The sequence below is a fragment of the Lepisosteus oculatus genome, chromosome 15, assembly GCF_040954835.1.
Source record: "Lepisosteus oculatus isolate fLepOcu1 chromosome 15, fLepOcu1.hap2, whole genome shotgun sequence".
NCBI lineage: Eukaryota > Metazoa > Chordata > Actinopteri > Semionotiformes > Lepisosteidae > Lepisosteus > Lepisosteus oculatus.
In genome coordinates this window covers 27,659,848-27,686,071 of record NC_090710.1, presented here as the reverse complement: position 1 = coordinate 27,686,071, position 26,224 = coordinate 27,659,848, and the positions used below count along the sequence as shown (strand labels likewise).

Sequence of the window (26,224 nt, the reverse complement as noted above, 5' to 3'; positions counted from 1 at the left end):
GCTATATGACAACGTATAATACTATTCAACTGCTTCTTAGTAATGGGTGCTTTTATCTATCCAATTCTGCACCGCCCACTTTTTTGCCAATAGTAGCGGTAGAATTAATTTACCGTACACATGTTTTGTAGCCAACATAGTGTTTCATTTCCTTAGGTACTTAATAAACCATGGTCAATGTAAATGGAGACAGGAATTCTCCATTTGCCGTTCTGAATTGCAGGAATGAAAGACTCGTCACATCCAAGGGCAGGCCCCGTCTCCAAACGCACATTTTTCGCCAGAAGGCATGATGAGGGGGTCGCACATGTAAAGTTCATCATCAAAGCTTCGGCTTCTGAACCGCGAGGTCTTCCCTGTCCACGTTCCCATCCAGCTCGGGGATTCCTGAGCCGATTCCTGTTGCATTGTGGGGGGAGCGGAAGTTGAGGAAGTAGTTGAACAGATTGAATGTGTCCAAACAGCACAACCACCACCACCACCACCAGCAGCAGCAGCTGCGGAGAGGAGAGTGCGAGTCAGAGAAGTCGGAGAGCAGGCGGGCGACACTTCAAGGAGAAAATGTTTTAAAACGTGTTCAGGCAGAAAGCTACAACCGCGTAAGGGGCTGTTATTGTTTAACAAACAAAACACTCCATTATGCATTCAGACTGTAGGCTGGAATGGCCACAGTGGGAATGGTGAGAGCCGAAACGAACGGGGCTGGGATTTTCTTCATTTCAACATTCATCATCTTGAGCACCAGGACGAGCAGAGCACAGAAAGGTGGGTAGCTGACGCATTACTTGACTGAACGTGCGGATTAGTGAAAATAATAAAAATCAAGTAAAAAAAAAAGACTAGGAACTGTTCGCATCTTTATTTAGCCAAGCATAGGCTGTCTATCGCTCAGGTTTTCTTAGCGGTGTACTTGTTGAATCAGAAATAAAAATTGCGCTGTCCGCGATTCCTTTTAAATGCTGGAGGTTGTGAGTAGAGATTCTAGTTGCATACAGTACCAGCCCAGCAACATTGTTGCCGCCGCGATTCGGGGCAAAAGAGTTTAATTGGGTATTCAAGATTGTAAAGTTCGATTAAAAAAAGTCAAGCTTAAAAGTAAAAGCTTTTTAAGCGAAAGTCATATCGGTGCAATGCTGCTTGTATCTTCGCAGAGTGTCTAGCGATCGTTGTTTTAGGATGCAGTGGCGAAAATGATTTTATAATGGATAGGATAAGGTGAGGAATGGAGGGAAAAAAACTTCTGTTTGTGATTATTAATCACTACTGTATTTCTAAGATGAAAGAGATTCAGACCCGTCGCACTGGTGATAACATGCGTTTTCATGCAAGAGATGGGGGAAGGGCCAGATTTCACCTAACACTTTGAATTTGATCTTTTACCTACTCGGAAGTTTTGTTTGTTTGAATATTTCATATGCTAACACTTGTCTCGCATCTCTCCTGATTAATATAGCTATACCAATGTGTATGTATTTGTATATTTAGCTGTCTTTTATGTATGCTCCATTTTTAGATGTTTGCAAAAGTGTTTTGTTAGTCTTAAAGAGAACCGCACAAGTTTAGATTGTATTCTCCTTTGTGAGTGCAGTGACCACTGAGTGAATGCCATAATTTGAACGTATTTATCGAATGCTAATCAATCTTACTTTTCAGAACACCCGAGTAGCGAGTTCTTGCCATTTCTAGAGCAGTTTAATTCAAACTTGTCAAAAACGCGCAAACGGCGTTCCTTTTCAATGCCAGTTTGATGAACAAATTATTTATGATTTAAACTGCAGATTAAAATCACGACTGGCGTACATTTTATGCCATTATACAATTTCACACCTCCATAGTCAACAGGTTGTTCAGTCGATCTGAAACATAATACAATGAAATATATTAATTTGGTTTGAATTTCGCTCTTTATACTGAATCACAATAGTAATGCTCATACTAAAACTTTATTTTAAAACGAGGGAAACCTACCTTCGTGAATGTCTGGTGGACTGTTTAAAAACAAATCTAGATATTCTAAAGAAGCTAGAGAGCCATGTCAGTCTCAGATTGCTCTGCATTTACTGCTGTAAATTCAGTGAGTCTTGTAAAATCATTACATCACACCTACATCTGAGGATGTTTGGAGGTTGTGTGAAAGGAAAACTTGACACTTTTTTTCCCTCCAGTTTGGAGGGATTTCTTTTGAATTCCTTGATGTTCACTGGCTTGTGGTTGTGAGTTAGTGGTTATACCCATGTAATGTTTCCATCTACATAGTTAATTTTGCACCCTACATTTCCAGGGTTAGGGTTAGTGGTGGAGAATAAACTGGGCTTCGTTTGCCGTTTCGTTAATGATCGCCTTTTGAGTAACTACCCACTGAGCGGCAGGACCCGGATAAAATTAAAGTTCTGGGTTAAAAATTATAGTTCGGACACACCCTCCAGGTTGGAAAATTACTGAGTTCGAAGGTGAGTTTCCGTGACGTAAAAGCAATGTGGGTCCGTTAGATAAACTGTCTGGTGTCAGCTTTTTGTTTTTAAGTTGAAATTTGCTGGTGGGTTTGAGTTTTTAATCAGGGCCAAGGTAAAATAGGTTGGGCTGAGTAGAGGTCTTCAGAGGTTAGTACAACAGTAAAAACCCTGGATGACTTGACTGTAGGAAGAGCCTCTGGCTGGCCAGTCAGATCAGTCGATCTGTCTGAAGTTCTTTGTTCGCATTTGCATCATGGATGTGATGCATGAATTAATTATAATTATGGGGGAGATACAGTCCTTAGCAACCTTTTTTTTATAACTGGTTAAAAGGTTGGGCAAAAATCTACATTTTTGGTCTAGGTGTGCAAAAATAGTTAGTTTTGTTCAACAAAAGGTTAATGTCATGTCTTATTGTATTGTTTTCTCATGATTTTTAGAAGCCAAGCATAAGGGATCTATACTTATACATCACTGTGCTTCAATTACTTCCTGAGGACGACAGCAGTAATATATTTTTCTTACATATCCTGCAGTTAATGTTTTCTTTTGACATATTTTAAGATCTTAAATGTTTGTGTAATTGTGTTTTATTGGTGAACACTGAACAATTATAAATTGGCACTGAAGAAGCTGTTTTACACTAAAAAAAATCAGATTTCCAGGACCCAATAAAATTAAAGATAAAACAGAAATGGACATTTAGCCCTGCATTTAATAGAGCTGCTTTCATGACTTTACTGTTTTCAGTTAGTCAGTCTTTTTCAATTATCTTGACCTCTCCTCCACCTTAGTATAACTCTTCTAATGACTGTCTTCAATTCAGTTCAATTCAAGATGCTTTATTGGCTTGACCGAGGAATACAATCAGTGTTGCCAAAGCAAATAAAAATAAAATGAACGTGGAACAGAAAACGTCTACAGCCATATTACAGACATTTACAACAAACACATAAAATCTTTACATATACTGTAAACATATGGAGCATTATTGGAGCTAACTGTTCCTCAGGCTGTCACATACTGGGCTGCCAATTCAACTGAGTTCCCTTGTCCCTCTCCCAGTAGGATTGGTACCCGTTGTGATTCTGGCAGGTGTGGGAACTCTGGGTTCAGATTTCTGAATTTAGGGAAGAATGTTTCTCTAATCCCAGAATATCTGTCACAGTGCAGTACGAAGTGCACCTCTGTCTCTATTGCTCCCTCCTGGCAGAGGGAGCACAGCCTGTCCTCTCTGGGCAGCCAGGTCTGCCTGTGTTTGCCCAGTCTTCTTTTTGTCCTCCAAAACCCCCAACTTCCACAACTTTTCCACACCTCTTCTCCTCTCTCAGCCTCCTCACTCTCCACTTTCTCTGCCTTGACACCCCTTTCTGATACGACATCTCCTCCCTGCTCCAGGGACGTAAACCTGCGTTCAGAATCCTCTCCCCACTCACCTCTTCCGGCCTTCTGTCTCTAATCTCCTTTTGGACACTTCCTCTTCTCTGAACACCTCTCTAATTTCCAGCTGTTTTCCCCCTTTGTTTCTAAACAGGACTGCATTCCATCCCTCCTTAAAAAAAAACACAAAGGACCCTTGATCTCCCACTCTCTCTCATCTTTCATTCTGATCTCTCATCCTTTCAGATCTCTGTCATTGTCTCCCTTCCTCCCTTTCTCTCTAAACCCCTCCAGCAGACGTTGTTCTGCCCACTCTGTGCTGTCTTCATTCTCAGAAAAGTTGATCTCCTCCCTGTTGCTGCTGCTACTATACACTCAGCCCATATAGCCTCCCTCTTCTCTGTCTTAACCCTTTGTGATGTCTCTAAAGCCCCTTATACTGTGTATCACTCTAAGCTCTCTTATTATGCTCTAGGAGCCCCAGTTTTATTAGTATCATTTGTATGCTAGTACACACTTAGCTTCTTAAATGCAGTCTTTCCAAGTCTGTCCTCCTTTCTGCCTTGCTGTCCTCTCGTGTCCCTTTTCCTTTGGTCTGCAACACCCTACTCTCCCCCTCCTCCACAGCCAAGAACCTCTCTCCTGCTCCTCAACTGCCTATCTCTTTCACTTCCCATTTTCAGAGACCTTTTCTTTCTCTACTCTCACTCCTCAGTGGTGGATTGAGCTCCCCATATGAGTCCCAGTTATTCGGTCCCTTGACTGCCTTAGTGCGTGCCTGTCATTTCTCAGCTGCACGCTTCAGGAACTCTTACAGGGGCTTGCGCTGATCTTTTTGATATTCAGAAAGGTAATCTGGGAAAGGCACTTCTTCACTGTAAGCCCAGAACTGTACCCACAGGGTGTGCCCACCACTCCTCTGTGTCTGCTGCATTCCCTCGCAGCACTGTTTGCTGTTTTAGTTCTTACCCTTTCGTTGTGTTTGAGTGGCACTGTGATACTGCTTTTCCAGCTTGTGCTAGTTTGATTGGCATTTTATGAATTTGATTTTTTTTTACTGAATTGTTCGTGCCCTTGTATTCATATTAAGAATTGTGTGTATATCTAGTGCAATTTGCTCTGGATAAGGGTGTCTGTTGAACACATAAAGAAAACAGGTGATTACTAATTAGTATTTATGCTGTGTGATTGCCAAAATATATTTTCTTTGAAGTGTAGCCTTTTAAATAAGTCATATGGTTTGCTGAAGCAGTGTTTTAGTTTCTATTTTCACATTAACTGTTTTATACCCTTTCCTTGTTAAGATACAAAATATCCCGTACAATATGTATGTTTTCAAGACTCTAATATTCATATTTAATATAAAGAAAGTTTCTCAGTGCCACATCAAAGGGATTTATATGAGCACCAGTGATGCTTAAGCTATTGAAAACATCCTTAACATTGGATTTCTTGGAATTGTGTGTTGCTGGATTGCTTCCCCAGAAATGTGCAGTGAGCTGTGGAAAATGTTTGGTGATGTTGATGTCAGTTTAGACAGCTACTGTATCTTAAAAGAGATGTGGGTTATATGAGCCTCTCTGCAATCTAGGTTTTCACTCCCGATTTTACTTGTTATATTCTTCGTAGTTGGATGTTTGCATTTGAAATCCTGTTGATGTAAAGCTTGCATTCTATGCTCTTTAAGGATGTGTACTCTGCTGTTAAGATGAAATCTTTATTCTCCCACACGTACACTTAAATAAACACAGGCTGTGATACAAGGAAGAAAATTGTTTTAAATAAGAATAATTTATACAATAATGACCAATACAATACTTGAACCTATGATTTTTTTCAATGAAATACATACATTTACATTTGAGTCAATTTTAAATGCTTTAAAAATCGTTGATGAAATCTCAGATTTGTTTGACAGTACATAATATTGAAGCTGATTTTTTTCTAAATTCCTAAAGAACATCTTTGAATAGTTCCCAACCAGGTAAATAAGGACTTGCTTTGATTGTTCAGGCATCTCAAGTAGTGCTGATGATCAGTGTGAAATTAAATAACTGATTAAATTAAATCAGTCTTGTGTTATATAAGTTTACACCTTCAAATAAAATTGACAGTTTTGCCTCTGGAAAATATCTAAACTGTTGGAGGTTTATAGAACGATATTGAAAAGCTAAGGCAAACCAGTCTATATGCAGAAAGCACCTGTTTTTAAATAAGGTGATGAGGGCTATGTGTTATCTTTAGTCAGTGCGGTTTGAAATTGAAATATTCTAATGGGATTCTTTACATTGGTTCACTGTTATTTGTTTCTGTGTCTATGTGCACAAGGTTCCCTATGTAAGGTTTAACCTCGGTGTTTTATCAAGAAAGCAGTATATTTTGAAGGACTTTCAAGGACTCACCCAGAAAAGGTACTTTCCAGGAGTACAAGCTCAGCCTTATAGCCCAGTCATTGTGGGTTTTACTCAACTGCAACCTTGATTTCGCAAAAGGTGGTGACAGATTAGCTGAGAGTGGCTGTGTTTGGGAAGCCTTGAATCCGCAAGGGTATTGTGCTAACACAGACAGCCACTCTGGGTGTGCATTGTGGTCAGCGAGAGCTGTATCCTTCTCCAATCAGTACAAACATCACTCTAATGTACTGTAGGAGATAAAGAGTGCAAACAACGACAAAAGACCTGACCGTGCACTTCTGGAAAGAAAGCCTGTGCCATCCTTTTTCCACCCACACTGGTATGAGAGTTGCAGTAATAAATCAGAGATGTTTGGAAATTTATAAATAGAAAGGCGACTCTGTTTACTTAAAATAATGAGTAGCTTCTCGGAAGACCGTGTAAGTAAATTAATACTGTGTGATGCTTTAGTGCATTCCCTTTGTCAGGTTCTTAGGAGACAATCTCTTAGTATTTTTTTTAATCATTTATTGGAATAGCAGGTAGGAAGAAATGGCGGCACAATCACTTCTTACTGTACATGTGCAAAATGACAATAGTGGAATGTTTACTAGGCCTGTTTTCTAAAAAAAAAAGGCAGAGAATATTAAACGGCTCTTAAACAGGTCGCCTCTTGCCCTGATATGTGAAATGTGTCCATCTGATCACTACAGCGAGGTGTGATGTTCTATCCTTTTCCCTGAATTCAAAGTCCATGCCAGAGCAGGAAACCCAGCCCCCCATACTGCTGATCTGTGGGCCATCTGTAGTCTTGAGCTTCACGGCGCTTGTCACCAGAAGGGTGGCCTTGCACAGCTGTGGCCGAGGAAGAGTTGGAATTGCTTTTGGACGGCACCAACAGGTGCAGATGGCATTTGCATGGAGCTGGTGAGGGGAGGGGGGTTGATTATTGATAACAGTTTCCTTTTCCTTGCTGTCCAAACTCAGCGTTGCTGCCCGGAACAGGATCAGCCTTGAGGCAAGAGGCATGATTTATATGTCCAATCAGGGGATCTTAGAAATAATTGTTTTGTTAAAACGTGAATCTGGTTTTGAAAGATGTGGAATCTGGAAAGGTTTTTTTTTCAGTTCTCACAGATGTCCTAACACCTGTCGTAGAGATGCTGTGAATTACATGACTCAATGCTTACACGCAGGCCCTTGCCTGCCTCCTCGCTTTGGTGACTCAAAAGAAGAATTTGCAAAAGAAATCAGGCAAAGATTCAGTAGTGCCCTGCTGGATCTTTTTACAGTTATCTTAAACGTAGAAGCCGGTGTTATGAAGCCTGTGCTGCAGTATTAAAACAGGTGCTTGGTGCTTAAAAACAACTGTTGCGATGTTGTGTATGAGTCTTCATGCTTAGGAGCGATGTTTAATTTTCTTGGTGTCAAATTCTATTGCAAATTTGTTGTGTAATTTTTTTGCATTGGAACATATCTACTGTGTAATATAACAAATCCAAGAAGCTGTTTTTTTATGTGTCTGACTCGGGAAATTTGAGCCTTGTTTATACAGGGCTGAGTGGTAATTTCCAGCTGCTGTTGTTCTTCGACGGCCTTGTTCTCAAGAATAGCTGATGTTACAGATGGACATCTTGTTTTTTTTTATTTTAGGTGATGGTTGTGGCTACACTGTTCTGGGCCCTAACAGTGGGACTCTCTCATCAATCAAGTACCCCCACACTTACCCCAATCATACGGTCTGTGAATGGGAGATCCACGTCAGTCAGGGAAAGAAAGTTCATTTTAAGTTTGGGGACTTTGACATTGAAGACTCTGACTCCTGTCACTTCAACTACTTAAGGATATATAATGGCATTGGGCCAACAAGGACTGAGATAGGTGAGTACAGTTCACATCCTTTATTCATTTGCTTTTCACTGATCTCAAGGAAAGTCGTACATCACAAAGGGAAGAAACCCATTAAGTCAAGGGACAAGAAGGTAATGGCATTACAGGATATACTTCAACACTGAGAGACTAAGAAACATGAGCACCCCGCATGCTCCAGGATCAATCCACCACACCACTTTCCTTTTTTCTGTAAATTAACTTTTGCCAAGATATTTTGAATATGAGTATTTTTTCATATTAATTTGCATCTCGGAGATGCTCAAGAATGCATTACATCTTTTTGTTGTGAATCTCTTTTTTTAGTCATGTACAGAACAGCAGTGTTTTGAATTGTAGAGTAGTTTACATTACCTATTAAGATATTAAACACATATATTTAGACTTTAAGGTTCATAAAGCCTCAAATAAATTGTCAATTAGTTCAGTTTTACCAAATACTCTAAAAACAGAGTCTTCTATATGCTAAAGAGAAAGGACTGATACAGCATCTTTGACCAATGATAAGTACTCATGTATTGGTGACATAAGAATACAGCCACCTAGATTATTAACTGTTTGCGTGTCTTCTAGAAGTATGAGCTGAAATTCTATGGAGTATATTTTTTAGAGCATGAACGAGGTGCCACTCAATTCCATACTGTTTGGGCTTTTGCAGCCTTGCGGAAAAGACAATAATACATTTGGATATCCATGTGAGATCCCATTACCTCACATATCTCAGTTCCGCAAAGCTGATTTTTTTTAAAGAAAAAAAAATAGTTGGTTATTTTTTTTTATGATATCGCCTTCCCACACAATTTGAAACGGCCAGTTGTTTTCAGTCCAGGGTCTCTAGAAGCAGCTCCCACTCCTACATGGGGATCGCATGAGTCACACAGCATAGCTCCTCCAACACGCCAGCCTCCAGAGCCATTAATTCACTGCGCCCTGAGAGGAGAGGCTGCCAGCCGGAGGAGGAGTGGTGCCCCTCTCCCTGACACTTCCACAAGCGCTGCAGTCACCCAGAAAGAGACAGAGGCTCTCCTTTTTCTGGTTAAGTCCACGCATCCCAAACCTGCCTTTGCTATTTAAGCACGGCTGCTTGTGTAATACTGGGCACAGCTAGCTTGTGACATAACGCAGACTTCAGCTGCTGACTCCTGGCCCGTAGAGTTGAAGATATGCTCAGAATGCCCTTTCTGGCTGACTCACTTGAGAGCCCCGATTGCGCAGTCTTTTATAATGTTTTTTTTTTGTTCTGCTAACACGCATCTTTTGTAATTAAAACAAAGCTGTGTGTGCTGTATCTCTAGAGGCTTATTTTTTCTCCTGAACATATGATTAACATGTAAAATATAGTTTTAATTTTAACTGTAGCTTTTGGCTGTAGGTTTAGGTTTTGTTTTTAAAAGTTAAAACCAATGAAGATAATGAAATATATAATATAGATAGACTTATTTTAAAATACTTTTTGACTTGCAATATTGTAATTTGATTAAATGTAAGAAGTTATTCTTTATTAGCCTGGCTTTAAACAGCTTAATTTGGACAATTGATTATATATTTTACTTAACATATTCACTTTTTTTCTTGTTTGTTTATGGGTTCATATTGTGTTATATGTGTTGTATTATGCCATTATGTATCTTACCTGCCAGCAAAGCAAAATTCCCATCTGGGACAATAAAGGATGAAAGTAAGGTTAATTTGGAAATCTGTCTCGACAGACTGACATCAGTCTAGTGTTGGAACAGTAGTGAGGGTTATGCAGGAGAGAACAGCTGTAAGGACTGAAATAGAAGGCTGTAAAATTGTGCAAAGGCAACACATTAAGTCTTGAGAACTCCATGCAGTAATTTAATTGAGATCTAACACTCCATGTGGAAATGGTGAACACCGAGTAACTCAGTGTCTTTTCCTCCGCTCCTGACCAGGTAAATACTGTGGGCTGGGCATGCAGTGGGACCAGCTGATTGAGTCCACTGGGAATGAAGTGACAGTCCAGTTCATGAGTGGAATGCACAGGTCTGGACGGGGTTTCTTCCTCTCCTACTCCACCACAGACCACCCAGGTACACCCTTATTCTCACTGTGCGTCCTTGACTGGAATATATTCCCCTGACCGACCACGACCCTTGATTTCAGGAGAGTTCCTGTTGTTTTCCATTGGTCCGCACCACAGAATCAGTGTTGCTAGAATTGAATCACAAGCTGAGTTTTTTTTTATTTCACTTGGTGCCTATCAGTATTTGAAATATAAATTGCACTTATTACAGCTCTGTATATCCTGTTTCCTTCATAATTAGGTAAATGCACTATATTCCAATGGGAATACCTGTGATACTTGAGCAGTCGGGCAAACTATCAGAACTTTCAGAACTGTTGTTTTTAGAAGAAAAACTTAAAAATATGTTGGGAATCGCCAGTTTAATACCTTTTTTTGACATTTAATGATGTATACCCTTGAATAAAAACCTCTCAGACACGTACACTTTCTCTGGGGTTTTTATTCAAAACATCCAGGCATATTTCAGGATTGTATCAAGTGGGGGAAAATCCTGCCTTTAAGTGCAGTTGAAAGCTTGAGCCCACTCAATGTGCAGATCCATTACTGTTTCATGGCAAGGAATGGAGAAAAATCTAAACTGTTTTTATGAACCTTGGAACAATACCTGACATGCTATTGACATGTGGATTGGATTCCCTGGTGATTGCACCACTGCATATTCATGTGCGCATCAATGTGCAGGTCTTGATATACCGAGGTCAACTTCTTTGAAAAGTTTCAGGGAATTCATTTTGTTCTGCATCAGAAAATAAAATATAATAATATTTTTTTAAAATACTTGCAATAAGGGACTATTAGATCTCAGGAATTTAGCAAAGCTTTATTAAATTCAGGAATGAGTTCCCTTTGGACAGCTGAATATACTGCAGTTGGCTGTTTCCCACCACATTTCCTCAAATTAAAGAAAAATGTGGTAAATTTATTTTTGGGCTTTATCAATACAGCATGATTATGAAAAATATAATGTCTCGGTAATCTTTGTCCATTCTTTCCTCCAGTTAGCGCATTCAAGCTATCGCCATGCGAATGTCATAGATCAATTTTCTTGCCAGTGTTTCATGCAGCTAACATTTGAGACTCAAAGAGGAACTATATTTTTTCAATTGAGTCAGTTGTAGCATTGATTTTTCTCTTACATTTCAGGTGGTTTCCTTAGCAGGCAGAAAGTATGGCTTTTTAAAAACTGCTTCCTTGAATCTTGTAGCAGGCAAGATGTCCTTTCTCAGATTGCAATAGTGTCTGTCAGGTCAGATATTTTTATATACAAATCCAAGAGTATTGTTTTGCTTCTTTTACAAACGGGGAGCATCTTACTTAAAATAATTCAGTTAACCCGATTTCCTCATTCCAATCATACATGTGAAATCAGACAGCATTGGCTGACCATGTTATCGAGGTTAATCTTCCATCAAAAGAGTGAATACTAGAAGTGAAGGTCTGGATTGAAATATGAGCTCTTCAGGTCTTGACTGAAGGGGCAGTGTATTTTTGTGAGTGACGGCTACTAAGCAGAATGGATCTGGAGTTGCTGCAGGGCTCCCCATCTCCTGCATCTATCAGTCTGTATCTGTCAAACTGTCAGTGTAGGAAATGTGAGTGGATTGAAAGGCAGACACTCCATTAGGAATCTCAGATTTCTGACTGCCGTCAGGAGAATGGTTATTGGATATCTGTCAGCCCTGAGGAATCGGGAAGGCATTGTGGAGGTGCAGAAAAAGGTATAGATTATCTTGGAAATTTGGTTTTCTGGATGTTAATATAATTTACTGTAAAATATCATCTTTTCTTTTGACTCGATTTTAAGGGGCATTTCCTCCTGCCCTGCCATTTCAGTGTTCATCAATCGATATAGTGAATGGAGTTTGCAAGGATGATCAGTTTCCATTTACTGTCATTTGCCTTTTGAATTCCCCTCAACATTTGTTTACAGTGAAATTTCCTTCTGTTACTCCTCCTTTAGTAGTCACAGATTCCTTGCTCTGTCCGAACGCATTTTGTCTTGACTCTAAAGCATAATACGCTACTAAGCCTCAGTAAAAAAAAAAGTCAAAAGACCTGTGCCAAAAGTGGTTATGGCATTAGGTTTGATGCTGTAACCACTAAGCCACAACGGCAGTTAATACTGTGTAATTTATGTCAAGAAGCTATAAAGAGATTGTGAATTGGATGTTCAGAAAGGGTTCAGGGTTGCAGCTTGATCGATGTGGCACCGTCACTGGAAGGTGGCTGTTGACCTCTGCCTCCTTTAGGTAAGGGGAAAGCTAATGTGAACAATGGGTCCTCAGGGCACTGAAATCACATAGTGGAGACGACCTCTAGCATTAGGGTGAACAGGTCAGAACATAAGGTGCTAATCAAACTCGAAATCAATAGCAATTTTGTACGAAGACCTTTGCCCTTTTCTTTTCAGTGACCACTAGGCCTCACACAGGGGTCAAGCAGAAGATGAAGTTAATATGCAGGGAACTTTGCCATTCTTTCATGCAGTAACAAAGCAACACACTGGAGAGGCCTTACAATGCTCTATTATCGAAGCATAGTACAGTGTTTCATTGAAGGGTTTTTTTCTTCTATTTCATGCTGTCCTCATATGCCAGTGGGTTAAAGAAAAGTTGTTGGAGATATTGTTCATGCCGAAATCTACAAAACCTCTGAACAGACTCACCTCTTATTTAATCTGAAAGAATCCAGTATAGGTGAGGGATTTTTCCCGAACCTCTTTCTGTATGGGTAAAGAGAAAACAGATCTACAGAAGTATTTTTGTGAAACCAATGTTTCTTTGTTTTTTAAGAGATATTTTCTTTCCTTCTCTTCATTCACTTAGTAAAATATAGCAGAAAAACTTCTGTCTCTCCAATTCACTTTACAGAAGAGTGTTTATAGTCTGATGAATTTTTCACTGCTATGAGTCAAAAACAGCAAAGGTGAGACACCACGGTTTATTTCAGTCTTGTCTTAAAATGGACATTTGCCATGTAATAAAATGCCACAGTAGTGAGTGTACTGTTTAGTTTTGTTGAATAGAAAATTAAATGTTTCAATTAGAATAGATTAAAATCAGCACACAGTATCTGGATTTAATCCCAGTGCATATGGGCTAAGAATGTAGAAATACCAGAGCAGGTTAAGAAGTCTCATTACTACAATAGATTAAATGTTCTCTGACAGTGTAAAGATACAGTGATTAGCTGTAAAAACATTGTTTTGCTTGATTTTTTTTTTTTAGTGCAGAAAAGTGGAGACGCACAGTGTTAACGTTATAGCAAACCTAAGGTACTGCTCACTAAACATTTGTCCTGAATGATCTGTAATTGTTTTTTGTCTTTAATGTAAAATTACATTCTCCTGTTTATAGGCTTCCCGTCTAAATGATGTTGAACTTGTTCAAGAAAATGTCCTCTAATTTCTGTGTGAAAGAATTTCATTGTCCAGTAGGACATGCTGTGTTCTTTGAGTCATACATTAAAATTCATCCTTGGTCTGTATGTAATAGTAGGATCCTGCTGTTTGGGCAAATAAAAAATCCAGGTTTGGAACGATTTAAATTAAATTTATCCAGGACAACATCTTAACTTTCACAATGATTGTCTAAATTGAAGCTGTGCTGGACAGACAGTATAACAAAGCAGCCCTCCCTTTGGAGAAAAGGAGGCTTTATTGTTCAAAGTTTATTATAAACTGCTGTTGTCAAGCACATTTATTTCGTGTACAGTTCCTAAAACCAGTGTATTAAACTGCTCTTGCTGACTAATTGAATCCAGCTGTTTGTCAGGGAGTTCAACCCTGATTGAGTCTGGTCTTAAGCACCTGGCTTTAAGGCACTGGCAGTGTGTAGAAAATTCAGATTTTTTTTCCCCCCTCAGTTGCTTACTAATGGATGGCTCATAAAACGCCCTGGGAGAGACAGGCTTTAATGCCCATTGGAACTAAGTGGCCATAAAAAAGGGGCATGCTGTGAAAATGCAACCAATTGTTATTGGTCTGCAAAAGCCGAATGTGAGAGCCATGGGATTTGACAAATTATATGTCAACTAAAGGCACACCATTACAGTTGTGCTCAGTGCATTTGAAATACTAAGTCTCATAGTTCCATTACATTTTTGTACTTGATTATTCTTGGGTTTTTTTTAAGCATTTGTGGCATTAAAAACAAACAAACAAAAAACTACAATTCACCAGCTGAAGTTTTCATTATTAAATAATGTCTTTTTTTCGCGTTTCAGTGGTCTCTAAGATCTAACTCTTTCCCTTCTTGGGCTTCGTCGGATAATATATTTACGCTCCTCAGAGTTAAGGTCTGAAAATGTGAAGCACTTTTTAGGCTACAAATTATACTTCTCGTAAAAGTCCCACTGTAGTCTCTTAATTCCTTTAAAAAACATTTTATTGTTCTATAAAACACATGATTCCTTGTATCTCTGTAGTATCTACTTTATGCACTGATGAATATGATAAAAATTGAATACTTAATTGGTGACTGAGTGATTTACTCCAGATTTTAAACGTTAAACTTCCATTGAACTGAATCATGACGCAGTTTCTCATCTCTCTACCTGATCTGTTGTGCCCTGAAGCTGTTAGTGCCTTTTCACTGCATTATGGCTGTGGTCCATCACTCCTGGTGGCCACCGCAGTTCAGTAGTGGATGTAAAACATTCGGTTTCCTACTGTATGTAGGATAAAAAACACTAAAGCTGTCGTGCCTTGGGATGAAAAGTACTATATGAGCGTAAGGAATTACTGATATTGTTACAGCATTAATGCTTTTTAAGAAAACAATGAAGGTAGGAACAAACAAGTGGGTGGTCTGTTTTCTGCCTTAAGCTCCGTGACGACAAGGTTTCTGAAGCTGCTGGGTGGAACTCCCTGAGAGTGTGCATTTTACTGATAAAAGATGGGCCTGTGAGGGAAAACAAAGCACTCATTCTCTAAATAGCATATGTCAATTCCCGTTTCTGAAATGCTTAGACGTGTTGGGAGTGTTTTTTTTATCGCAAACTGGCCCCCTGCTTGCAGTATCATTTGCCTTCTGCACCACGGTGTTACTTGCTTGCTTTAGTGTGGTCATCGGTATCCGAAGGGCGTTGGACAGTTTGTGCCCCTTCTGTCCTTAGCCTGGTTTAGGTGACTCTTAACACGCTATAAATCGGGAAATTGAATTTAAAATGGTAAAAGAAACAACAGTTGTGTTTTTGAGTTGACTATATAATTTTCTCCAACCTTTTTTCTTTTCTGTTTTTTTAAAGTATGCCGCTCATTTTGATACAGGAGGAGTAATAGTGTAATTTATGAAGAAGTAGTTGCGATTTTGGCATTAGAAGAGCCAATCGCAAAACAATGGTTGATTGTTAATAACCATAGGACAGATTTGCTGCCTCTTCAAGTGAGGTTTCTAGTGTCAAAGCTTGTGAATTCCTAATTTATTTAGAAGATTTAGAAAACAAAGTGATTCATTTCAGGATTTCCAGGCATCTCAAGCTCTTTAACATACAGGTATCTCAACGGATATGTCAGTAAGACACCCAGTTTGTGACATGTTCAGACTCTAAGGGCAGATTGGTGTCATAGGAGGATACAAGATAAGCACATCCTTAACCTACATATTCAGGGCAGACACTCCAATTAAAATGATTTGATTTCGATAGTCCTTGCACTCTGATGAAATCTTACATGATTTTTTGCCAAAGTATTAAATGAGGTGTGCATGGAAGTGTATTTAAAACAGTCTGCCAAGCCATGCTGTTAATTTAGAATACCCTGGCTTCTTTGGGTCTTTGAGGGAAAAATGGTTGATTTTTTTTGTTTGAACTTTAAGTATAACCTCTAAGATGAGTGGTGTCACTTAGGAAAGCTTTTCTTAATTGATACCACAGTGCTGAACTTGGGTATATGTAGTGCTCTAGAAAGAGGCTCAGTGAAAGGTAATTTCTAGATTAACATCATATAATTAATTTTTCCACATAAGAAACACCTGTCTATGCATTAATCGGATCAGACGTAAAACCGAGGTCCTGACTCTCTGTGGTCATTAGAAATCCCAAGGCGTTTCTCGAAAAGAGAAGGGGTGTAACCCCCGGCGTCCTGGCCAAATTTCCCATTGGCCCTTACCAATCATGGCCTGCTAATAATCCCCCTCTATGAACTGGCTTCATCACTCTGCTTTCCTCCCCACTGATAGCTGGTGTGTGGGGAGCGTTCTGGCGCACTATGGCTGCCGTCGCATCATCCAGGTGGATGCTGCACATTGGTGGTGGTGGAGGGGATCCCCATTACCTGTAAAGCGCTTTTGAGTGGAGTGTCCAGAAAAGTGCTATATAAGTGTAAGCATTATTATTATTATTATTATTAGGGGAGGTTTTTGGATTTAATCGGATGTTTTCAGTCTATATGTATTGTATATATTTCCAGTTTACTGAAAAAGTCTTTTGAATTTAAAATGTGAATTTGTTTTAACTAATAAGAAGCATTTCCAAACATTTAGTTAAAACCTTTTCTGTGAGTAAAGGCTTACAATATTATTACAGCTATTTGTGTTAAATTCTGCTATATCTGTGTACAGAAATCAGCATGTCAAGTACTTACCAGTTCTGTAATATATCCTCAGTGCTGTGTTAACTTACCTTGACTCGGAAAACAATCTAAATCTGTATAAAGAGCTGTTAGCATATAGGTCACCATTTCACATGATCCCTGTTAGTATGTTTTTTCATCTTTAAAGAGGGCACTATTAGTAAATAATTTTCCAGTAATTTCATTTAATTTATTAAAAAAAGTCATAATGAAGTCCTCTGGGGTTCGTATTATAGAAGCTCATGGTAGCTGGGATAAAAGGTGCTGTATTTGCTGTGTTATATTTGTGGTCCGTTTCTAGAAATATGAAGAAAGTTGTGCGGGACTCTGGTGTACTTTCCGAGCAATTTTTAGCAGATGCATCATGGATCACAAGAACATGATCAGTCTTGAGACTCCTGTGATCTGGCTACCGTGATTCACTTGGGGGAATTGGTTTGCGGTGTTACTTTAAATAAAGGCCGTGTTTTCCATTTAAGTCATACAGGGCAATTCTTCCAGCATGAAGATCTGTGGTCCAGTGGTCAGAATTAAGGTTGTGGAGTTCACCTCTATTTCTCATCACTGAAACTTTTGCTCCACAGACATTTTGAAATACCCCACACCACCACTTCCGTTGTCTTTATTACATTGAATGATGAAAAGCTAAATTGGTAGTTTGCACATTGTGTGTGTGGGTGCATGCTGTAAAACGGTGGTTCTCAACCCTGGTCTAGGAGGTCCTCCGACTTTCAATTTTTGCTGCAATTGAACAATTGTGCTTTTAATTATTATAGCAAATTCATCCCTTTTAATACGGCCTTTTTTTACCTATCTCTGCAGTCAGTCTTTGATTTCAGACACACTCAGCTGCGTGTATTGTTGCAAAGGAATCTGCAAACAGGACTGTCTGTTCTCTCCTCAGTGTGCTTAATATGCGACTGGTGCCTGGTGTCTTTCAAAAAGCTTTTAATAGGTAGACCCGTTACTGATTCCCAGACACGGGTGGGGATGACTCTATTATAGAGCTCCACTAAAAGACCATTCTGCAGAGGTTTAATTCCATTCCACATAAGCGAAAGAGGGTGAGTGTGAAACCTGGAAATTGAATTAGGCTTGAGAGTAATTACTAACCCCCATCCAACTTGTTTAGAAAGGGGACAAGGGGTATTTAAAGGCTACAGATCACTTTCCCTTATTTCACCAAGAGCTTAGGTGAAAATTAACAGAGGACCAGAACTAAGAGTCTTGTAATCTGTAAGTGCCAAGACTGTCTCCCTGTTTTAATGTTTAATTTTGATGGAACATAACAGAGTAAGAGTTGAAGGGGAAATACCCACAACAGGAGCACAACTGCCCATAGTTGTGCTCCTGTTACCATGTCACTCTGCAGCTCACAACTGGCAGCCCACTGAAGCTCAGCAGGTGTGAGCCTGGTCAGTACCTGGATGGAAGACCTGGGAAAAACAAAGCTTACTGCTGGAAGAGGTGTTAGTGTGGCCAGTAGGGGGCATTAACCTTGTGGTCTGTGTGGGTTCTAATGCCCCAGTATAGTGACGGGGACACTATACTGTAAAAAATCACAGGGTGTCTCATAAAACGAATAGGGGTGTTAGCCAGCCAAATTTCCCATTGGCCTTTACCTATCATGGCCTTTTTATAATCCTCATCTCTGAACTAGGTTCACCACTCTGTTCTCCTCACCACTGAGAGCTGGTGTGTGGGGAGCGGAGTGGCGCACTATAGTGTCGTCACATCATCCAGGTGGGGCTATACACTGGTGGTGTTGAGGGGATCCCCATTACCTGTAAAAAGTTTTGAGTGGAGTGTCCAGAAAAGCACTATATAAGTGCTTTATTATTATTAATGTTCTTATTAATTACAGTTGTGTGGGGCAGCACTAATGTTGGAAGGAAGTTTGATTTGTGGAGAGATGGGACAAAGGGGAGAAAATATTTCTCATAGAGAGAAACTACTAGAAAAGCCTGAGATCACACTCATGTCCATGCTTAATGTATTCAGTGGTTTTAAGTGTTATTTTTGAATAAGTTGTTTTATGTTTTCTAATACGTAAGACATTTGCATTGTTTTATTTTATTTTTCAGATCTGATCACCTGCTTGGACAAAGGAATTCACTTCTTTGACCCAGAATTTAGGTATGCTTCAATTAACATACCCTCCCAAACAATTCAAAATGGACATCTACAGAGATGCTTGAAAGTTAGGTCAGATTTTGGGGGGGTTCCTTTAGAAATATAAAAGTAGGTTTTTTGTGATTGTGAACTTTTAATTTTTGAAATGCCTTATTCAAAAGCACATATTTGGAATGAATGGATATCATACATTAAAAAGACATTGATTTCAAAAGTAGATTTTTTCATAACTCTCAGTAAATGTTCTCTGTAAGGCAGCGAATGTTGTATGTGGCAATGAAATAAGGTAATGACAAACTTTTGAAAAATCCTACATATGTGCTTTGTAATAACAGCGGATAGTAAAACCTTCGTACTTGGGCATGTCTGTTTATAAATCATGTCATTGTGGCAGACTTGAGGCTGGACAGGGTCTGGCAGTCACAAAAAAACAGTAGATCTTAGTGTTGCTGTAGGCTGAGGTTTACTGAAACAAAAGAATCAGTGTACATAGCTGCACACAAGACTTTCCCACCAAATAAACAATGTAGTCACTAAGTTTAGTCTGTACCAATCCAGGGTCACAAATCCATAGTCTCTTAATTAAAGAAAGGTGAGTTTTTTTTTATAGCTGGAGGTTGGTCCTCAAAATGGGTTGACTGGTTGATGGATCGTATGTTGTACTTTGATTCTAGACACATTCTGGGGTTTCTTTATCTTTGCATATTATCCCGAACAGGGATATAATCTGTTCTCGATGGGTTAAATCTGAGCTGCTCGCAGCATCGGGAACGGACTACTTTGTCTGTCTTGATATCAAGATAGGCCACTGTGTCCAAAAGAGGAATTTTGGAGGCTCAAAAAAGAAGTCTAATTTGAAACTCGCGCATGCATGGTTCTGGGAGGGAGATACTGCTTAACATCTACTAAAGATATTAGCATTTAAACGTAGACAATATATATACACAATTTGCAAAATTAAACACTGCATTTATCTTACATACATTTTAGAAACACTCAAATAATTGAAAAACAAGCAGGCCAAAATATCCTAAACCAAAAAAATTAGATAATGTAAAATTAAGTTAAAACAGCATCCTTGAAGCTGCACTTTTAACACCAGAAATGTACTCGATAGGTCAATTAGGTCTGAGCAGGAGAAAATAAAGCCCAGAATTGGACTCGTATTACAGCCTGCTCTGTTCGCTCCATGTGGATGTAGTCAGTGACATCCCATTGAACTAGGAGAGCATCTGTGATTTCATGAACCTGACTTTGCCCTTCTTAGTGAAAGGAGGTTCCAGTGAGGAGAAATTGGGGAGATTGTGTACTTTTTGTTTTTTTTTAATGTGGAATAGCCACATTTGAAATAAGATACATTGCGCTCACTGTGCAATGTGCTGATGCTACTCGGGTGGTTTCCTGCTACAAGCCCTGTGTGAGGCGAGTTGACCCGTGTTGGCAGGTCCGCGGGCCTCGGCAGCTTGCGTCGCGAGGCAGGCCGAGGGAATCCTCTGCTGACTCTGTCCCCACCCAGCCACGGTTGGGCACTCGGCCAGTTGTGCGCTGCTGCCGTCTGGGGAAATGCCTTGCAGCCAGCAAATGCTCTAGCCCAGGTACCTGTATGTCTGCGTTAAAGGCACTCCTTAAGCTGGCACTCCTTTTGAGCATTTTCACCTCTTAAGTCATGTGGGATCCCTCAAAACTGATTGAAAACGAACATCTAAAATTCAGCAAGCAACCTCTCATTTCTGCATTTTCCTGTGGCTTCACCTCTCGTGCAGCACCTTTTAGTCGTGAGAAGATGCCATTTTCTGTTGGTATTGTAGCATTATTATAGGCGTTTTGACATGTTAAAGAATTAATTAAATTAAAAAAAACATCATTTAACAAAAATAGTGTTGACTGCTTGGGTCTCCTGGATGATGATGTTTGTTTGTTTGTTTTTTTTAGCCTGTTTTTTTGCTTTTATCATTTATTTACAGCAAATACTGCCCCGCAGGATGCCAGACTCCTTTCGGGGAGATTTCAGGAAACATTCCCCACGGCTACAGAGACGTGAGTATGGCTCGGATTTCTTAAAAAGCAGCTGCATTGGCCGCAGATGTCTTTTTTTAAGAAGCGAAGTAAAGCTACATAAGAAAATTATCCTCCCCTGCCAACTCTATATAGACAGACTGCCAGACAGTGACAGTCTTGCAGTTGTTGCAACAGGGAGTTGTCACAATGTGAGCATTTGCTGTATTATAGCTCTCTGTGATGGTGTCTGTCTAGTGTGCCGATCTGCTGTTATATGCTGTACACATGTGGAACAGTAGGCTAGCATGAGGAAGTGTCATGTGACATTCTAGCCCTTAATAGCCAGTGTTGTGAAACAAGATAGGTGAAGCCATAATGGACCGTCCAGATGTCACGTTTTTCCAGAAGAATATGTTAACAGAAACATTCCCTGTTGCCTATCAGAGGAACAATTCCAAGAGCTTTAAAGCCCATCCTGCACTTGAAAACCTAAATAGCTGTTGTTTGGGGCATCTGATTGTGATGGCTCATGTCCAGGAACACATTTAATGAAGGAGGTTTTAAAATTGGTAGGAACTGATTGATTTGCCGTGAAGCTGATTGATCAGATTTGCCTTGCAAGGTGAGTTTGTAGTAGCTGTGAGGGAGTCAAGATTTTTTCCCCCGCTCCCATAAAAATGGTGGTTGTTGCAAAATAGTTTTAGAATCAATTACACGGCTACTGTATGTTCAGATGTGTATTGGTTTGATGTATATACTGTAAGTTAATAACAGCTGCTGTGTAACTGATAAACATGTGTAACTGTTAAAACAGAAATCACTGCCTGATCGTGAGACCTGATCAGGGCTGGAGAACCATTCATATCATTAAACCTGCACCTGAAAGAGAGACAACCCCCTCCCACCACGTGACAGTGGCCTGTGATGATAATGCATTCATGTAATTCAGAAGACCCTCCCCCAGCCCCGAGCCCTGGTCAAGCCAGGCGCAGAAAAGCAGAGACCTTGGCCAGCACTGTGCAAGAACATTTGTCAGCATTCCAGTCGCTACGCAAGTGTCAGCTCCCATTTGTCCACACATCTGCCTTTCTCTCCATCCTAGCAGCACCTTTCCACAGCCACAGCCCTGTTAGTACATCACTTTCAAGCCTTTTTCTCTAAGCAGGCAAATATGAATTTGCCCACCCATTTTCTCTATTTTACAGTGGGCATAATGGCTACATCAGTAACGCATACGTTTTTCTTTGCTGAACGAACAGAAATATTTCCACTATATAGTGTATATAATGCAGTTTTCCCAAAATGCGTATTGTTATAAAATAATAGAAATGTTTAAAAGGATTACTTTGCCTTTAAGTTGATAATACAGATATGACTTACTGTGGTGACATCACTGTTGGTTGATAAGTCATGAATGGATCAGAAGGCTAAATTTCAGACTTTCCTCCTATACGTCATCTGGGGAGCGGTGAGCTAATTGTTTGGCTAAGTAGTTCAGTAATACTGCACAGCTGTTGGATGTGATTAAGTGCAAGTCACACTATCGTGTGTCTTAATTTAATCCTTTGTGTGCAGCAAAGAATTTGGTTTCAGATTACTTATTTTAATTCCTCAGGAAATGCATGAATTCTAACTGAAAGCCTCTGAAGTTCTGTTATTACATGGATTATTATCTTTTAGAGAAAAGTTATAGGACAATGTGACATTCCTGGATTTTGACCCTGTATATTATAAACCCTTTTGTTTTGCTCTTTAACAATAATATTAGAATAATTGCTCATGATTTTGTTAGTAATACTGTAGACATCTTCTTGAATTGCTAAAGGTTTATATTGTATTTCTGTAGTATTCATCAACAGTGACACTTATGGGAGGGTACATTGTCATACTATAGCGCAGAGTATTATAGGTATATATATTTTAAGCACATTTTTCATTTGGTATTCTTGGCATATGCGCATATCCTCTTGAAAAGAGGAAAACCTAATCTGAAATGCGATGCGAGGAGAAGTGTTCTGCCAAAGCAAACCCAGTTTCAATTCAGTAAGTTACAAAAACACATTTGTCTTTTATTGTTGCAGAAGAATTTCACGCACTGGTGGAATTTATTTTTCAACTAGGTGCGTCTCGCGGTGAATGGACGAAATGAAGAAAAATATTAGTGTTACTAGACGTTTTCTAAAACATAAATCAGTCTTTTAGTCTTTACAACCTGGAGTGTTGTTGCTGGAGGTGAAGCCTGTGCAGCTTGCAAGTGGATGGATTACAACCATATGGACTTACTGTAGGTTTAAGAGTATTAGTAGGCTGTAAAGCTTGTGTGAGATAGAAAGATAATACTTTATTAATCCCGTAGATAAATTGATGTGTTACAGCAGTCCAGCCCAAGACAAGCAAAACAGACATCAAAATAGTTATAAAACAAAAGACAACAAAATAAATAAAAATAAATAAATACATAGGTGTGTGCAAAATGTGCTGATCATAGTCACTGTAAAAACAAAGTATGTGCAAAATGTGCATAGGTTTATACAGACTGATTGTCCAAAAAGTACAATGGAGTAAATGCTGTCCATAGACGAGCAAATGAAGAGCTAACAGTCCTAGTCTAGGGCAGCGTTATACACCCTGACAGCCTCCGGGAGGAAAGACCTGCGGAAATGTTCCCTTGAGCACCGTAGCTGGAGCAGTCTGTTGCTAAAAGTGCTCCGCTGCCCAGTAACAGTCCCATGAAGCGGATGAGAGGTGTTGTTCATGATGGCTGTGAGCTTGGTCAGCATTCTCCTCTCAGCCACCACCTCCATGGGGTCAAGGCTCATCCCCAACACAGTGCCACAGAGATTCCTCACATGAGGACACCAGGAAAGGGTCTTGGTGGTGGGGAGCCTTGTGAAGACCCACCGTTTCTTTCTGTGGTTTATTGCCCATTTCAGGGAGAAACAAATCGTGTGCCTTTGGAACGGCAGTCTTTTACTGGATTTTTTATTACTTAAATCTAAATTGACATTCGTAGCACTTGATATTTAAATGTAATTTGGGCTGCTGTGCCTTGTTTTGGCTAACCTGAGTTAAAATCAAATTGTTTAATCCCCACTAGCTCAAACTCTCTATAATATATAAAACATACAAAAAGATGGAGTTCTCTAAATTGAAAATACACAGTGCCCTCCAAAAGTATTACTCAAAAAGTCCAAAAACGTTTGCTTTACATATTTTCATGAGGCAATAGCTGCATGAATTGTCTGACCACTGATTACGTGCAGAATAGGCAAGAACATAGTGACATGAGCAAAACATCTTCAATGATTACACAGAGTTTCATGAGATGAATGGGTCACCTAATTCATGCAGTTATTGCCTCAAAAGTATATGAGACTAAATACCAATTTCCCACTCTCTGTGAATGCTGGAAATCATTGTGCTAAATGTAAATTAATCGTTTTGTTCTAATGTCTTCAAATATATACATGTAATTACCTAAAAACAAAACAGTGTAATCTCATGATCACAAATAGAAATTGCTTTACTGTAAAACAAAAGTACGTTTTGACTTTGGTGTCCCAATACTTCCGGAGAGTACTGTGTTTATTTATTTTATTTTTGTGTTTATTTACTGTGTTCTCTTTATTTTAGCTAAAGTGCCGTAAAATGTTATTGCAGAGGCACCTAGAGTGGAATAGTGTGTTTGTAGTGTTTCTGTATAAAATCCATCTTTCGTATGCGATTAACCTGTTTGCGTTTGCTAGTCTCCGTTCCAAAGGTCGCTCAGCTTGAAACAGTGCGTCTCGCTTCAGTAAGTGTAGTTTGGTTTTCTCCATAGTCACCATCTGTCCTTTTTGGCCTTTTAAGAGAAGCTTTTTGGGGTTTTCACATGATATGTAAGAACTGGCTGTCAAGAGTAGCTTGCTGTTTTGGTTTGTGTGTAATTAGAGGGGCTCTAGCTCTACAACCACGGGAAGTGTTGGAATACTCTCAGATTCCAGGGCGGTGACTGGAGCTACCCACAGCGCTGATCTTGGTTTGTGGCATCAACCACAGTAATTGCCAGCCTCAGAAACCCTGAGGGGGCCCAGGACTTCCAGTAATGGAAGTGTCTTTGTGTCTTTAACACTTGTTTGGAGCTACAGAACTTGCTGCATTTGGAGGACACGTTTAGTGTATGAGAACAGAGAAGCGTGTGCTGGTTGATTTCAAAAACACAGAATTCCTTTGTAGGTCTGTAGTAGTCTATTAAATGTCAGGAAGTGCACATGCAAGTATAAGTTAAAGGTATACGTGGGGGTGCCATTTTTAAAACAAAGGTTTACTTGGAGTGGATTATTCAGTCGTGATCAAAGTCTCAGGTTTGCATCCTGCAGGTTTAGGGTTTTATGGGCCTGCTGAAACCTGCTGAAGACTTTGGAAACAGTGCTGTAGCAACATGGTAATAAGCAACTCACGATTGTACGTGAAGGGCCCAGGGGTGGTTCCAATTAAAACTAATTTCTTTGTGTTCCTAATTAAGCTGTTTCCTAGTCTTTCAGAGATGATGCTTTAATGATCTGAAAATTTCCCTGAGCTGATTGAGAAGAATTGCAGAGGAGCTGAAGTTTGCCACATCAGACAATGACAAATACACATTCAACTTTTTTATTGCATCTAAATATTCCACAGTGGTTTTTATCCCAGGATGTTACATCAGGCTTAGTCAGCCTAGTTTCTTAATCATCTTTGGTGGGACGAAGGTCAATTAATATTCATTCTGCTTAACATTACAAAAATGTGGATTGGTCTGATGTCTGTCATTGTAGCCTTATTAGTTTAGTTATTTTTTTCTCTTGATATGCAGTTTCTGGTCTAATCCTACAACAGACACTATGTATCAACTAATATCAACATACATGTTCAAATAAAGTACTAAGATACTACTTATTTTCAACAAGTTTTTTTTGATTAATGAAACCCTGCATGCACTGCACTTTGTGTAAAGTTTCCACTTTACTTCAATCGATTGCTCTGTCATTTGTAAAGAAACTGTGTAGTATACAAAAGAGTCAAAGACTTATTTCAATGGGATGGTCAGGACTAATCATGCAAAAGGCCAGTAAAGCACAGGGTATCAATTGCTACAAAGAAAACATTCTTACTGCCATACTTTTGTAAACAGTGACACTTTATTATATGAGATCATTGCAAAAGTTAAATACTCAAAGGTTTTATATCAAAGGTGTGCTTTGTTTTAACCTTCGCTCAACATATTTTTAATAGGTTATAAAACAAGGATGCAGAGTGATCTAATGATTTCTGTTTGTGTGTCACCAAATTATTTTCTGGTTCTGTGTAAGTGCCCTCTGTCTTGTGGATGAAGTTCATCTTC

The 26,224-nt window shown here is 39.4% G+C and overlaps 1 protein-coding gene across 1 annotated transcript in view; it reads left to right on the top strand.

Annotated features, from left to right (window-relative positions):
* The first annotated feature begins 331 nt into the window (after window positions 1-331).
* The window catches only part of dcbld2 (discoidin, CUB and LCCL domain containing 2), a 42,881-nt gene continuing 16,988 nt past the window's right edge, over window positions 332-26,224 (top strand). The window contains exons 1-5 of the mRNA XM_069178848.1: window positions 332-765; window positions 7,880-8,107; window positions 10,033-10,170; window positions 18,822-18,873; window positions 20,835-20,907. Of these exons, the coding sequence (XP_069034949.1) occupies window positions 663-765; window positions 7,880-8,107; window positions 10,033-10,170; window positions 18,822-18,873; window positions 20,835-20,907 (594 nt within the window). The 5' untranslated portion in view covers window positions 332-662. The remainder of the gene's footprint in view (window positions 766-7,879; window positions 8,108-10,032; window positions 10,171-18,821; window positions 18,874-20,834; window positions 20,908-26,224) is intronic.